This window comes from Centroberyx affinis, unplaced genomic scaffold (genome assembly GCF_046629955.1).
Source record: "Centroberyx affinis isolate AG114_WGS23_722 - 3 ecotype Tasmania unplaced genomic scaffold, CSIRO-AGI_Caff_v1 ptg001078l_1, whole genome shotgun sequence".
NCBI lineage: Eukaryota > Metazoa > Chordata > Actinopteri > Beryciformes > Berycidae > Centroberyx > Centroberyx affinis.
This window is the reverse complement of record NW_027279625.1, coordinates 589,739-602,208: the sequence shown is the minus strand read 5'-3', so window position 1 is coordinate 602,208 and position 12,470 is coordinate 589,739. Positions and strand designations below refer to the sequence as shown.

The following is a 12,470-nucleotide window of genomic DNA, read 5'->3' as shown; positions in this document are numbered from 1 at the left end:
AAAATACACAAACATACATGACACATTAAACAAAACAGTAAAACATCATCAATATTCACATTAAAGACATTTTGAGCCATCAGTAATAAAGATAAAAGGTGATGCTGATGAGTAAGAGGATAATGAGGATGGTGATGCATTTTTAAGGTAGGCTACATATCAGCAGCCCATAACACTGTTTCTTTTTCTTCGTTTTGTGTGTTTCAGGTATGGGAATCGCAAATCTGGAAGGATCTTTGGTTTTCTCCCCCAAGAGTTTTCTCCCAAGATCTGCCATGGCCAACCTGACAGTGTATTTTCATGGCAGAGCCCACAACCTTCTAGAAGTGAGTTGGATATCCTTTTGATTGAGAGTGTGTTATTTTGTTTAGAAAAAAATTACATGTTGAATACATAAATTCTGATTCCCAATGTAGGTGGACCTTCATGTTGAAAATGCTGAACCGCTTTTGAAGAACATATTCGGTCACCGGTCGCACACCTCTGATCGAGAGCCCGCCGCTGGAAATGGAAGACATGTGCAGTCGAAAGACAGGAGGAGGAGAAGAAGGAAAACAGAAGATGGTGAACATAGAGGAGGAAAAGAAACGTGTTTATCCAGTACCAACAATTATCTGAACCAAGCCAGGGCCATGGTGAGGCCACTGCACAGTTAACATTGTTATTACTGTTTAGTGTTATTGATTGACAGTTACCTCGACTGGGCTGGCATCTTGTTGTAGTGGTGTAGATCACTGTGTGAATTGTACTGACAGAGCGGCTCTCTTGGCTCCTGGCAGGTTTAACATGTAAATGTATTTATGTGGGTAGAGACCTGTCAAAGACCTGCTCTTGTCCAGCAGGTTGGGGGTTTGCAGTGGACCAATAGCCATTTACATTACATTTTAGATTTTAGGTTTTTAGCCGATGCTCATATCTAGATTGACTTCAATGCATCACTAGAATAAGCTTAAATTCCCCTTAAATTCACCAACATTACAAGCATTATACAAAGGAATATAGCAAAATATCATGGCTTCCTTAACAAGGAGTAAAGAACATTAACTTTGAAGCAGGGAGAATGCTTATAGTTCATTTCATTCGATTTTAGAGAATATAAAATAATTTCGTGTTTTTCTTTAGATTTCAGTAAAATGTCTAGTGGTGGAATAAGAGGAAGGAAATCAAGTTGACCCAGAATCAAAATCCAGCAGTGAGATCTGTGGGACATGTCAGATGTTTTCTTTGTGTTCCCCAGTTGTCCGGCAGGAGCAGAGCGGAGCAGGACAGGCCCAGGTGTTGGGTCGGTGTGAAGGTGTTCGGTAACGAGCTCAGCCTGTCGACCTGCGATGACCTCTACGCTCACATCCACCAGCTGTCTCTGAGCATGGCCGGCCTGGCTGTCAAACTGCTCAAGGTAACACTGTCCAGCAGAACTGTAGATGCCGTGTCTGAGTGTCACAGTCGCTAAACTCCCTCTCTTTCTCATACCTGCTCTCTCTTTCTTTTTTTCTCATTCTCTCTTGCTCTCTCTCTTCCTCTTCCAGGGTCAGGAGGTCCAGCTGAGCCACAGGGCGGTGCTGCTGACAGAGGAGCTGGTTTTGCCGTCTCTCTCTGGTATGCCCATCAAACTGGGCATCAACATGACCTCGCTCCTTTCACTGCGTCTGAAGGGCAACGCAAACTACAGGGAGACAACTCACTTTTCTCTGGCCGGCTACATCAAACCCAGGTACGTTCTGTCTAGCTGATAAAGAAATCTTATGTTTGGAATAAAGGCATATACCAGAGTGAAGAGGCATTTAATTTCACCTGATTGGCTACCCGCTTAATGATGTTTGAGAAGCAAAAAAAAAAAAAAAGATTAGTCTATAGATACACACATGTTACCGGTCTCTCCGTTTACCTGTTATCATTACAAATACATTACGTTTTTGTTTTTTTACCATTTTACAATTTTACAGTGAAGACTGCTAAAAAGACATGATTAACATTGTGAAAAAAAGCAAAATAATGTGTTTTTTCTTATTTTTTTCCATGTGTATCTATATGTTGGTCGAGACATTTATTTTCACCCATTTCACTACCCACTGTACACAGACAATACACACATTTACACAACCTGCATTAATTATAGTAAGTCCCCAATTCATGAGTACCCATTTAAATGGGCAGTAAATGTCAGTTCGTACATGTTGTAGTCCATGCTCCTTGAGGTGAATGATTAAAAAAATAGAAAATAAAATAAAAATAAGACAGAAAAGAAAAAAAACACGAAGAAAGTAAAAGAAAGTGAAGAAAGTGAAAGCCATGTATTCATATGTATCTTTCTCCAACTAATGTAGTTTTCAGTAGTCATCAAATGTAATTTCTACTTATAAAACTGACTTTATTGTAGCACGTGATTACATTAAATACTCTGGACAACTATTCAAATGGTTAAAAGCATTGACATTCTCACTAGTCATAGCCTAAAAGCACCCTAACCTGGCTAGTGGTGGACGATGTCAACATACACACATATACATTACATCCATAAATCATCCATACATTACATCCATATCCACTGTTTGATATCTGAGAAGCTACAACTTTAAATTTTGATTATGAACTCTCACTAGTGTTGTTGGAATATCAGTAGTGGCTCATCTCTCTGTTGTCAGTGCCTATGTGGGCCTGGCAGCCAGGATGGGGGTTGATGGTGCGTTGGGTCAGGCCGGTGTGGACTGGGTGTCGGAGCTGAGGAGCTCCACCAGTCTGGATGGCAGCGTTCATCTACAGGAGGGACAGGACCTCAGAGTCACCCTTAACACGCCCGAGGACCTCATGGACATCATCTCTCTCAGGTAAGTTTGGACGTTTTTTTTTTAAACTACTTAAGCATCAAACATGCCATCCCAAATTACGACTAAGATCAAGAAAAGGTTGAGATACTGTACTGTATATTGGAAGGGCTTGGGAAATGAAAGAGATGGAAAGGTTGAAATGTATTGAAACACTGTATGACACTGCCTTTTCTAAAAAAAAAAAAAAACACTCTTGTTCGTTCAACCTGCAAAAAGCAAAGTGCCCAAAATATATAGACTGATTATTTTTACTGTGTAGCCACTGTCACTGTGCAAGGACTTCTAAAAGTCACCATTTCATGAAGATTCAGCAGATTCTTGAAAGCTGTGTGACTCTATGATTATGTTTTGCTCTAAATTACTCTGACACAACACATGCCATTTGGTGGATGCTTTTATCTAAACAGGATGATAAGGCCATCATTTTTGGTTTTCTAAAAAGGAAGAAGAAAACACTGGTCTGAGTTGTCACACTCACATTGAATCATTGTGCTCCTACAGCAGCTTGAAGATTGATCTTTAATGATTATTCGTTCCTACACATTTTTCTGTTGAAGTACACTGCACTGTAATTGCATAATTCTTGTGTAAATCCATGTCCACATTAATATAAGTTATGGAGCCAAAATGTCAAACAATGTGTTGCTGCCAAAATATACATGGAGCTTACTGTGCCAACAGCCTGTGATTGTCAGTTAGTTTATTTTTCTGGCAGTGCTGTTGCTTTGAGAACTGTTTTGGATAATGGTTTCCATAACAGTGTGTGTAATTCTTGTGTTTACCAGCTCCAGAGTGTTTCAGGTTAGTGGAGACCACAGAGAGGAAATAAAGGGGCCAAAGAGTCGTATAGAGAAGACCACCTGCACACCAAAGACCTGTGAGTGTTGACACACTGTATCTGGCATTTTGTATGATACAGGAAAATTGTTGCACAGGTTCTTGCAGATGGATGTCTGAAAATGAACCCTTTACAATCGGTACTGGCTTGACATTTTGAAACATACCATGGTACAACATAATTTGTCTCGTCAATATTGGCTTTTCACAAATATATCTGAATCTGCATCAGTGTCTGCACTGATGCATGTGACCTTTTCACTTGTGTTGTGTGGGCTTGTGCCATTGATTACTGTGGTTATATTTGTGAGTCTGTATCTGACTTTGCATCTGTCTGAGTAACTGACTATTTGGTTTAGCCATGTGCCCGTGCCCTGTCTGTCTGAATGTGGATTAAACCTAATAGTAGTAGTATTAGTACTAGTATTATTATTATCCAATATTATTAGCCGATATTGGCTGCCAATATTACTAATCCATATATGCCCATTTCTATTGTCATTGTACTTACAGTATGTGGGCTGCGGGCACTGTAAGTTTTTGCTGAAGTCTTCTGTTGCTATTTTTGGTATCATGAGTGTGTATCTGGGCTTAAGGGTGTGTGTTTGTGTGTGTGTGCGCAGATGCTTGGGTGTGTGTGGTGAGTGTGATAGCAAGATAATGTATTTTTTTCTCTGTTGTTTTTACGCATGATGTATAAATAAAGAATGTCAAATATATACCGATTTCACAGTATTATCTGATCTGGCATCAATTCACCTAATAATGCATCAATAAAATTATCACAAAAAGTGAGATTTTGGCACAGTCAGTTGTAATAGATAGATGGTCACATTTACAGTGGTTCAGTTGTTTATAAAACACTGACAGACACCTGTGCTTCCTCCCAGGGTCTAAGATGGTGGGCTGGCAGCTGTGCTCCAATGCCTCCTACCCCTTACCTGCTGTGGGGGTTTCACTTCCCCCTCCTGGTCCCGTCCACCTCTCCCTCAGGCTGCTGAAGCTGGACAGAGGTCTTCATTACTACCTGCTGGAGGCTGCCTACTCACTGCTCACACAGGTATGGGGAAACATGAAGATCTACCCCATTTTTGATGATTGTCTTTGAGATGATTCTCTCTTGTCTTTGAGTTTTCTCTGTGTGCTGCCTTGTGTGAAGTCTTCATGAGATATGTATCATTAGATATGTAGATGGTGTGGAATGGTCTAAGAGAGCTTGATGGTAGATTACTCTGTTAGTGTTTATGTCTGCACATTTCAATTTCATTTTTCAAGCGGTTCCTTTGAGACCATGCGATATACATTAATCAATACTCTCGACAAATGGAAACAGAGTGATACACAAGGCATTTTAGATCTTTTGGCAAGAAGTTGCTATCAGAAATCTTGGACAGCCAACCTGCTGAAGTGTAGTGTGTTGTTCTGGGGATGGCCACCAAATGATGTCACACATGTTTCAGAGGGGCTCCTGGCTTCCCAGAGAGGCGTCCCTCCACCTCCTGCTGGCCACCCCACAGTCCTCTATCCCCAGGGACACGTCTCTGGACCTAGTCTTCAACCCCCACAGGCTGCTGCTCAAGATCAGACATCCGCTGAAAACCATCCACATACAAGGCAGGGACACCGCAATCAAAGATCTGAATTGGTTTTAAGGCTTAGTGCTGAAAATCAGTGTTATTATATATATTTATATATATTTTCATTAGTTTTGATTTTTATATAGTTTTGATTTTTTTTAATTCAATTTCAGTTTAGTTGTAGTTAGTTTTCAGTGTGGGTTAGGTAATTTTCGTTTTTTTTTAATATATATATAAATGTTTAGTTTTTGTTTAGTTTTTATTTATTTATTTATTTATTTTTTATATTTTATTTAGTTTTAGATAATAGACAAGACTGTTTTAGATCAGTTTAAGTTTTCTGACAAAGTCTTGTTTTTATTTTTATTTCAGTTTATGTTTTTTAACACCTAGTTTTCAGTTTTCTTAGTTTTAGTTTACTGTAATAACTTGCTGAAAATGTGTTGTTTCCTCAGGGCAACTCGATCAAGAAAGGAACATAAAGACAGGAAAGCTGGAGCTGTTGATTGATAGTGTTCATTATTATATCATGGTATGTATAATGATTTTCTGTGACGCTACATTAGGTTGGGTTTTATCTCAAAGGGATTTCCCAGTGGTTTTGCCTTTTTGATATCCAATCAAGAATGCTGATGTCTCCTATAGGGTTTAGTTGACACCCAGACCCTCCTGTCAGAGCAGAGGACACGCTATCACCTGGAAGCCAAAATGGCCGCTGATGGACGTCCCGTGATCCTCTCTGCTAATGTTACTCGTGGCTTGGGTAGGAAGACCAGCTTTTCTGCCACTGTGAAGAATGTGTTCAGAGAAACAGCCTTACTCTCAGGTATCCTATCAACACCAACAATACCTAAAGAAATATTCTAAGTTGTGAACTCTATAGTGAACTCTATAAACAGTAGCTGTTACTGATGACTGTCCTCAGTGGCTCTGGAGCGCAGACTGGACGACAGCAACAGACAATACTCTGTAGAGGCAGAGCTCCTCTTACCTGGTGTGGTAGGCAGCAGGATCCTGGGACTGATGGAGCGGAAGGGTGGAGGGTGGAGCTCTGCGCTGAGGCTCAAATATGGCCTGGGAGGTGAGTGACTGTCTTTGAAAAGCAGGGTTTTCCTCAAGATTTCCTCAAGATCAACACATTTCTGAAGCCACCAGTTGAGCAACAGATGGGAGGTGCTTTTCTTTCATAGTATGACAGAGGAAAGAATACCCTTGCAACAAAGAAAGATTTTTATGTTAAAGTACACTCGTCTTATCGGCCAAAAATCACAAAGTGGGGCTGCAATGGAGAAAAGCATCCCATCCCCTCTAATTGGTCCCTGCAGATTCACCCTATTTGCCCTAAATCAAATTCTGGTGTCAGGTATGATCACTTGTCTACTCACACAAAGACACATCGAAACTTAACAGCAAAACAGCAGTGAGCAAATATATCAGTATTTTATTATTATTATTTTGTTTCTATATTAATTCGTAACTGTAATTAGTAACTATATTATTAGTAATATTAATATCATTATAATACTATTATAATACTGAAATCCCACCATTATAAGATTATGTTGACCTTTGACCCCTGTACAGATGACGCCCGGCACCTGCGTCAGGAGTGCTACATGTCTCAGAGCCTGAGGAGTGAGAGAGACCCGAACCTGAGCTACATCATGAGAGCAGATCATGAGTTCTACTGCTCAAACACCGCTCACATCAACCACAAGGTAACTGCAGATAATCTTTCATGAACCCAGAAATTATTAGTTATTTCACACAAACTTTTAGGGCAAATTGTTACCCAGTTAAATGATTTTACTGCATTCTGTTATTTGGGTTTATTGGCCATGTACACTTGTGCTATTTTTTTTCCAGCTTTTGAGTATAAGACGTGAGTTTTAGAGAGAGAGTATTTATGTGATTGTACTGTACTGTATGTGATGCCCAGATCCAACTGAGGCACGAGGAGAGCCCCAGCCACACCAAATCCTCCCTGGATATGAGCTATGGCAAACACTGGGACGAGATCAACAACAAGCGCACACTCCTTCTAAGCCAGTCCTTCAAAAACCAGACCACACAAAACCACACCAGCTACACACTGGAGGTAAACAGAACCGGATCTGTGATGGTCTGTCATCTTTGTCTCAAATTACTCTTGCTCTTCTCCCATAAGACATAAGGCTGCAGCAGGTTTATCCAATCAAATACACACGCATGTGTATAATAAACGATTAAGGTCATAGCAGTCTTATATATTTTGATATACAGCAGTTTTGATAAAATCTACCTCTGTTTAACCACTGTGAGATAATCATTGTATTTTCATCTTTTAATAAACAGCAAGCACTTTGTTCTTTGCCCACATGAATAGAAAACAACCACTCCACTGCTGCTCACTTTTGTTCCAGTTCAGTCTCCAGGTGCCAGAGAAACATTTAACCTACAGGACGCAGCTGCTGCACTCTCACCTGAGAGAGAGCGGGTCTGAGAGCAGCACTCACCTCAAAGTCAACTACAATGACCTGATGCCACTGGTGGCTGGACTACACTGGAAAAGCCCGCCCAGAGACGCCTTGCAGAAGAAATGGGAAGGTAAAAAACACTCTTATGGGAAAAGATGACTACGTAGACATACTTTTGTACTGAGATTTTGTGTTATGTTCCTTTAATCATATTACATTATTTGACTTTTAATGTGTTTTGTTGCTGATGTACAGTGATTGCTGTATATCCTAACAGTATATACTCTACTCTACCTTTGCTTTCTTGACCAGGCACATTTAACATGGACACACCGTGGCTGTACGTCTACACTGCCCACAAGCTGAGCCAGCCCCAGCGCCACACACTGCAGCTCACCTCGGAGCTGACAGCCAGGAAGTGGCTGACCGTCCGTAACCTCATCCTGGAGGGCCTCTACCGGGACAGGGGCAGGGAGAGGGAGGCCCGTCTGGACCTCTACACGCCAGCTGTCACCTACCTCAAAGTAAGCAGGGCAGAGGGGATCTTCATCTGAATACTCAAGGCACCAGTATTTAGTTTATTACACAGGACCAGCTAAACACTCAATACAGGGTTCCCACACCTTTTCACGGATGAAATTCCCAAACTTTTCCATGACTTTTCCATGAGCAGATTTTTATGACCAAATTTTAATGAGATGATCAACTACACTAACTTCAGGTATTAATTTGTTTTTCACTTTTAAATTTTCACTTTAAAAATTTAACTCTGTCAACAAAAACAGCAGCAACCAACAAGTTTGTTGTGACATTTGACAGTATTCAAGAAAAAAAATCATTAACAAATAAAATTTCATGACTTTTACACAACCTTTTTCCCTTTTATCATTTTTCATAACTTCTCCAGGCCTGGAACATACTATTTTAAAATTCCATGACTGTTCCAGGTTTTCCATGAGTGTGGGAACCTTGTTAATAGTTTGTATGATCAGCATTTTATTTGTCAGCATTGGGCTACATTACCACTGAAATGGCACCAAACAAGACATTGAGGATGTAGAAAAGTACATGTACTCTAGTCATCTACACAGTGTACTGTCCCACCACCTCCTCCTCCTCTCTCCCTCTCTCCCCAGGCAGGTGGCTGGGGCGTGGTGGGGAAGCGGGGTGTGAAGGCCTCCTGCTCCTTCAGCTCGTTGTGGAGTCCTCCCCTGAGAGGGGACATCTCTCTGGAGGCCTCCAAATACAGCCACACCCTGCAGATGGCCTCCAGCTACGGCAAGCACAACCTCAGCCTCGCTGCAGCCCTCAAATCCACGGACAAGGTGGGTGGAGAAACTGGGGCTCCACGTCTGTGGAGTGGGTGTGTTAAATGCTTTTCATGACTGATATAACAAAAGTCTCTAATTTCTGATGTTCTAACCATCTATTACTGTCAACTAACCTATTTAAGAACTTGAAAAAGAAGCAAGTGATGTTGAAGATGACCTTGTCGGAGCCCAGGAGCCCGTCCACAGAGCTGGAGTTAGAGGGAGCAGTTGAGGAGCTGAGGAAGGACAAGAGGATGTACCAGAAGACCGCAATGCTCCGGCTTAGGTCTGCACTTCAGTTTGTTGATGTATTTCACAATGATGATGATGATATGACACAAAACAGTTCTGACGATGAAGATGTTGTTGACCGTAACAACATCCTCTCGCACAGACAGCCGTTCCAGACCTTTCCTCAGAGTCTCCTCCTGCGGGAGACTTTCACCATTGACCTCCTCAAAGGCCTCTACATCCTGGAGTCCAGAGCTGGTTTCCATGGCAACAGAGAGGTCGTTCACACCCTCACCCTCGGCTACCAACCGCCGAGCCCTTTTGTGAGTTGAGAACAATTTAACGCACACATTCACCACATAACATTTGAAGAGGCAGGGTGGGGTGTCATGAATAATAACACACTTAATTTCTTTAGATCTGGGCAAAAAGACTGATTTCTCTTTTCAATGATTTCCATATTTTGTGAATCTCCTCATGTTTAGGTTTGCTCTGCCCTGATACATCCTTTCAGCTCTTACACTATTCCATCAGACTCAGAAATCTGTGTGACTATATCCAGCAACCAGGTACACTGCTATCCTTCATAACTCACAACACTGACCCAAAATACACAATAATAGTTTAATTTGAAGACAACAACTTATGAAACTTTGCAATATGGGACACTCTTCTACAGACCCAGAGAGAGGTACAAGGGAGGTTGCGGATCGGTAGCAAGGACAGACTGACGTTCTTTGGACAGGTTCAGCTGAACCCTCAAGACTCAAGACACCATGCGGTAAAAGTTAGAGCCAACCTCACCCACCAACTCCAGGTAAACCAGACTGTCTACTGGGGAAAACAAAGTTTTTAATGCTGAAACAGCAGCAGCAGATGAAATATTTCACACTTATATTGGGGAAACTGCAGATTTTTTATGGTGTATAATAATAATAATAATAATGATAATCATAATAATCATAATAATATTTGGTGCATGGTCACCTCCGTAAGTGTATTTATACTAGTATAGAAGAGGCCAACTGTTGAAATCTGTGTCCGTTGCTCAATTCACTATCATTGCTGTTACAGCTGCAACTCCCTTCCTCTGCCATAGTGGAGGGAGATGTATGTTGGGACCCCAAAAACAACACTGTCTTTGATTATCTGGCCAGAGGGAAATTGAGGATAGAGCGGCAGGAGTGCCAAGTGAGTAACACCAACTGTACATTTCAGTCGTTGCTTGTTTGATTGCTTCTTGTAAATTAGTGGTACCAATAGATCAGTAAAAGTGTTTTGTTTTTTTTGTTTTTAGTTTTCTGTACGCCTGAATGGAACATCAGGCAGAGTTGGTCTGTATTCCTCTCTCAGTCATCCATTCAAATCCAAGATTCCTAAGACATTAGAGGTGGGTTATGCTTGTGTTGTGTCACTTTATCGTGTACATTGTTCACAAAATATAAAAGGTCTAGGGAAGGGGCTGGTCGTTTTTGAAGGCCCATGGTAAATTAAATTTGCAGATAACACAACAAAATCTGTGTTTTAGCCTCCTAGTTATACTGTCAATGTTATTGATATGTCATTTTGACGTTTCACATTTCAAGGCGGAGGCCACTGCAGACATATCTATGGTGGGTAGAGGGAGTAGCTCAGTGCATGTGAGGGCTGATGGGAAGGACAGAATGCTGCTGGACGCCCAGATGTCCCACTCCCTCCAGAGGGGAGACAGAGCTGTGGGCCTGAGGCTGAACCTCTCCCAGAGTCTGCTGCCTACCGCCACTGACCTGCACCTAGACATGGCTGCCAACGTCTCCTCAGACAGGTGTGTCAGCGTTATGCCTGTGTTCCTTTATACTGTGTCTGAAATATTTTATCGCTTTTTAGTTGAAAGATCTGGGTCTAAACAGCTACACAGCGTCTAGTTTATCCAATAAACAATGTTGACTGTCTACTTATCCACTTTTAAACAGCGAGGGTCTGATATCACTTATTGCAGGTTTAAAGGAATAGTTCACCCAAAAATGAAAATTCTGTCATCATCTACTCACCCTCATGCCAGTTGAAACACAGGTGAAGTTTGTCCATATAACACACAGGGAGGTTGCCAGCACAACTCCTTAGCAGCCTTCTCCAAAACAGCTGAAGTCAGTGGGGACCAGTTCTTCAGAGTTCCAAAAAGACCTACAGTATATTTACACCATAATTTAGTGCAAATCTTAACTACAGCTGATTGATTTGCAACAAATAATGGTGTATAGGTCTTTCTATTCACAGTGTGATTGTTTGGCTGTTTTTGTTTTGGAACTCTAAAGAACAGGTCCCCATTGACTTCAGTTGTTTTGGAGAAGGCTGCTACCAAGTTGTGCTGGCAACCTCCCTGTGTGTTATATGGACTAATGTCATTTGGCATGAGGGGGAGTAGATGATGACAGATTTTTCATTTTTGGGTGAACTATTCCTTTAACATTTGAACTCATATTACTTTGCATTTCTGTGCTCTGCTTGTCTCCTGCACTCCCAGTGTGTCCATGCATGGCTCCTACACCCAGGGACATGAGGTCTTGCTGGCCCAGGTGAGAGGCTCTCTGAACCACACTCAGGGTCTCCAGCTGGCTGTGTCCGGGGACCTGAGGCACTCCATGGCCAGCCTCACCTCTCTGCCCTCAGCCCTGGGACTGGATGGGGCGCTGGGACAGTCCGACACACTCACCGAAGGTAAAGGTTAATTTGGAAATGATTCATGTGATTTAGTTAGGTCATTTGACTCTCTTGACCTGAAACCTTGGGCTTTGTGGGCAACATGGGTGAGTTTAGTATGGTATTTGGTATTTGGAGTCAGTTTTACTTTGAATTGCCTTTGTTTGGCTGTACAGTATGGAATTTCCTTAGCTTTGTAATCCTGCTGAAAATTCCAAGTAAGGGGACGTCATTTGACATTTCTTTGGCATGTGCACGTTGCAGGCCAGGTGAGAGTTAGAGTGTTGGAGGCTTTGTACAGTGTGGAGCTGAGGCATCAGGAGGATCCCGGAGAATCTTGGGACGGAGAAGATGAAGAGGGCATGATGGGAAAAGAAACCAGCAGGGCCCGTGATTGGCTGTGTGCTCGGTCGGAGGCGGAGTCTTTGTGTGTTAACGTGAGCCGTGAACTGGGAGGTCAAGGGAGGGGTGGGGTCTACGCCGAACTCTCTCACTCTTCCCACCTGCTCAGTGCCACAGGTAATTGCTATCATTATATACTGTATCAATGTGTTC

At 42.0% G+C, this 12,470-nt stretch overlaps 1 protein-coding gene across 1 annotated transcript in view; it reads left to right on the top strand.

Annotated features, from left to right (window-relative positions):
* The window catches only part of LOC139647353 (uncharacterized), a 45,137-nt gene that overhangs the window by 5,158 nt on the left and 27,509 nt on the right, over nucleotides 1-12,470 (top strand). Inside the window, exons 13-35 of the mRNA XM_071523231.1 lie at nucleotides 208-326; nucleotides 1,238-1,396; nucleotides 1,527-1,711; nucleotides 2,643-2,825; nucleotides 3,611-3,702; nucleotides 4,553-4,722; nucleotides 5,123-5,276; nucleotides 5,695-5,771; nucleotides 5,885-6,065; nucleotides 6,165-6,320; nucleotides 6,824-6,957; nucleotides 7,179-7,337; nucleotides 7,642-7,825; nucleotides 8,008-8,219; nucleotides 8,832-9,020; nucleotides 9,149-9,291; nucleotides 9,400-9,559; nucleotides 9,722-9,805; nucleotides 9,916-10,053; nucleotides 10,311-10,427; nucleotides 10,823-11,040; nucleotides 11,740-11,933; nucleotides 12,180-12,434. Of these exons, the coding sequence (XP_071379332.1) occupies nucleotides 208-326; nucleotides 1,238-1,396; nucleotides 1,527-1,711; nucleotides 2,643-2,825; nucleotides 3,611-3,702; nucleotides 4,553-4,722; nucleotides 5,123-5,276; nucleotides 5,695-5,771; nucleotides 5,885-6,065; nucleotides 6,165-6,320; nucleotides 6,824-6,957; nucleotides 7,179-7,337; nucleotides 7,642-7,825; nucleotides 8,008-8,219; nucleotides 8,832-9,020; nucleotides 9,149-9,291; nucleotides 9,400-9,559; nucleotides 9,722-9,805; nucleotides 9,916-10,053; nucleotides 10,311-10,427; nucleotides 10,823-11,040; nucleotides 11,740-11,933; nucleotides 12,180-12,434 (3,663 nt within the window). The remainder of the gene's footprint in view (nucleotides 1-207; nucleotides 327-1,237; nucleotides 1,397-1,526; nucleotides 1,712-2,642; nucleotides 2,826-3,610; nucleotides 3,703-4,552; nucleotides 4,723-5,122; nucleotides 5,277-5,694; nucleotides 5,772-5,884; nucleotides 6,066-6,164; nucleotides 6,321-6,823; nucleotides 6,958-7,178; nucleotides 7,338-7,641; nucleotides 7,826-8,007; nucleotides 8,220-8,831; nucleotides 9,021-9,148; nucleotides 9,292-9,399; nucleotides 9,560-9,721; nucleotides 9,806-9,915; nucleotides 10,054-10,310; nucleotides 10,428-10,822; nucleotides 11,041-11,739; nucleotides 11,934-12,179; nucleotides 12,435-12,470) is intronic.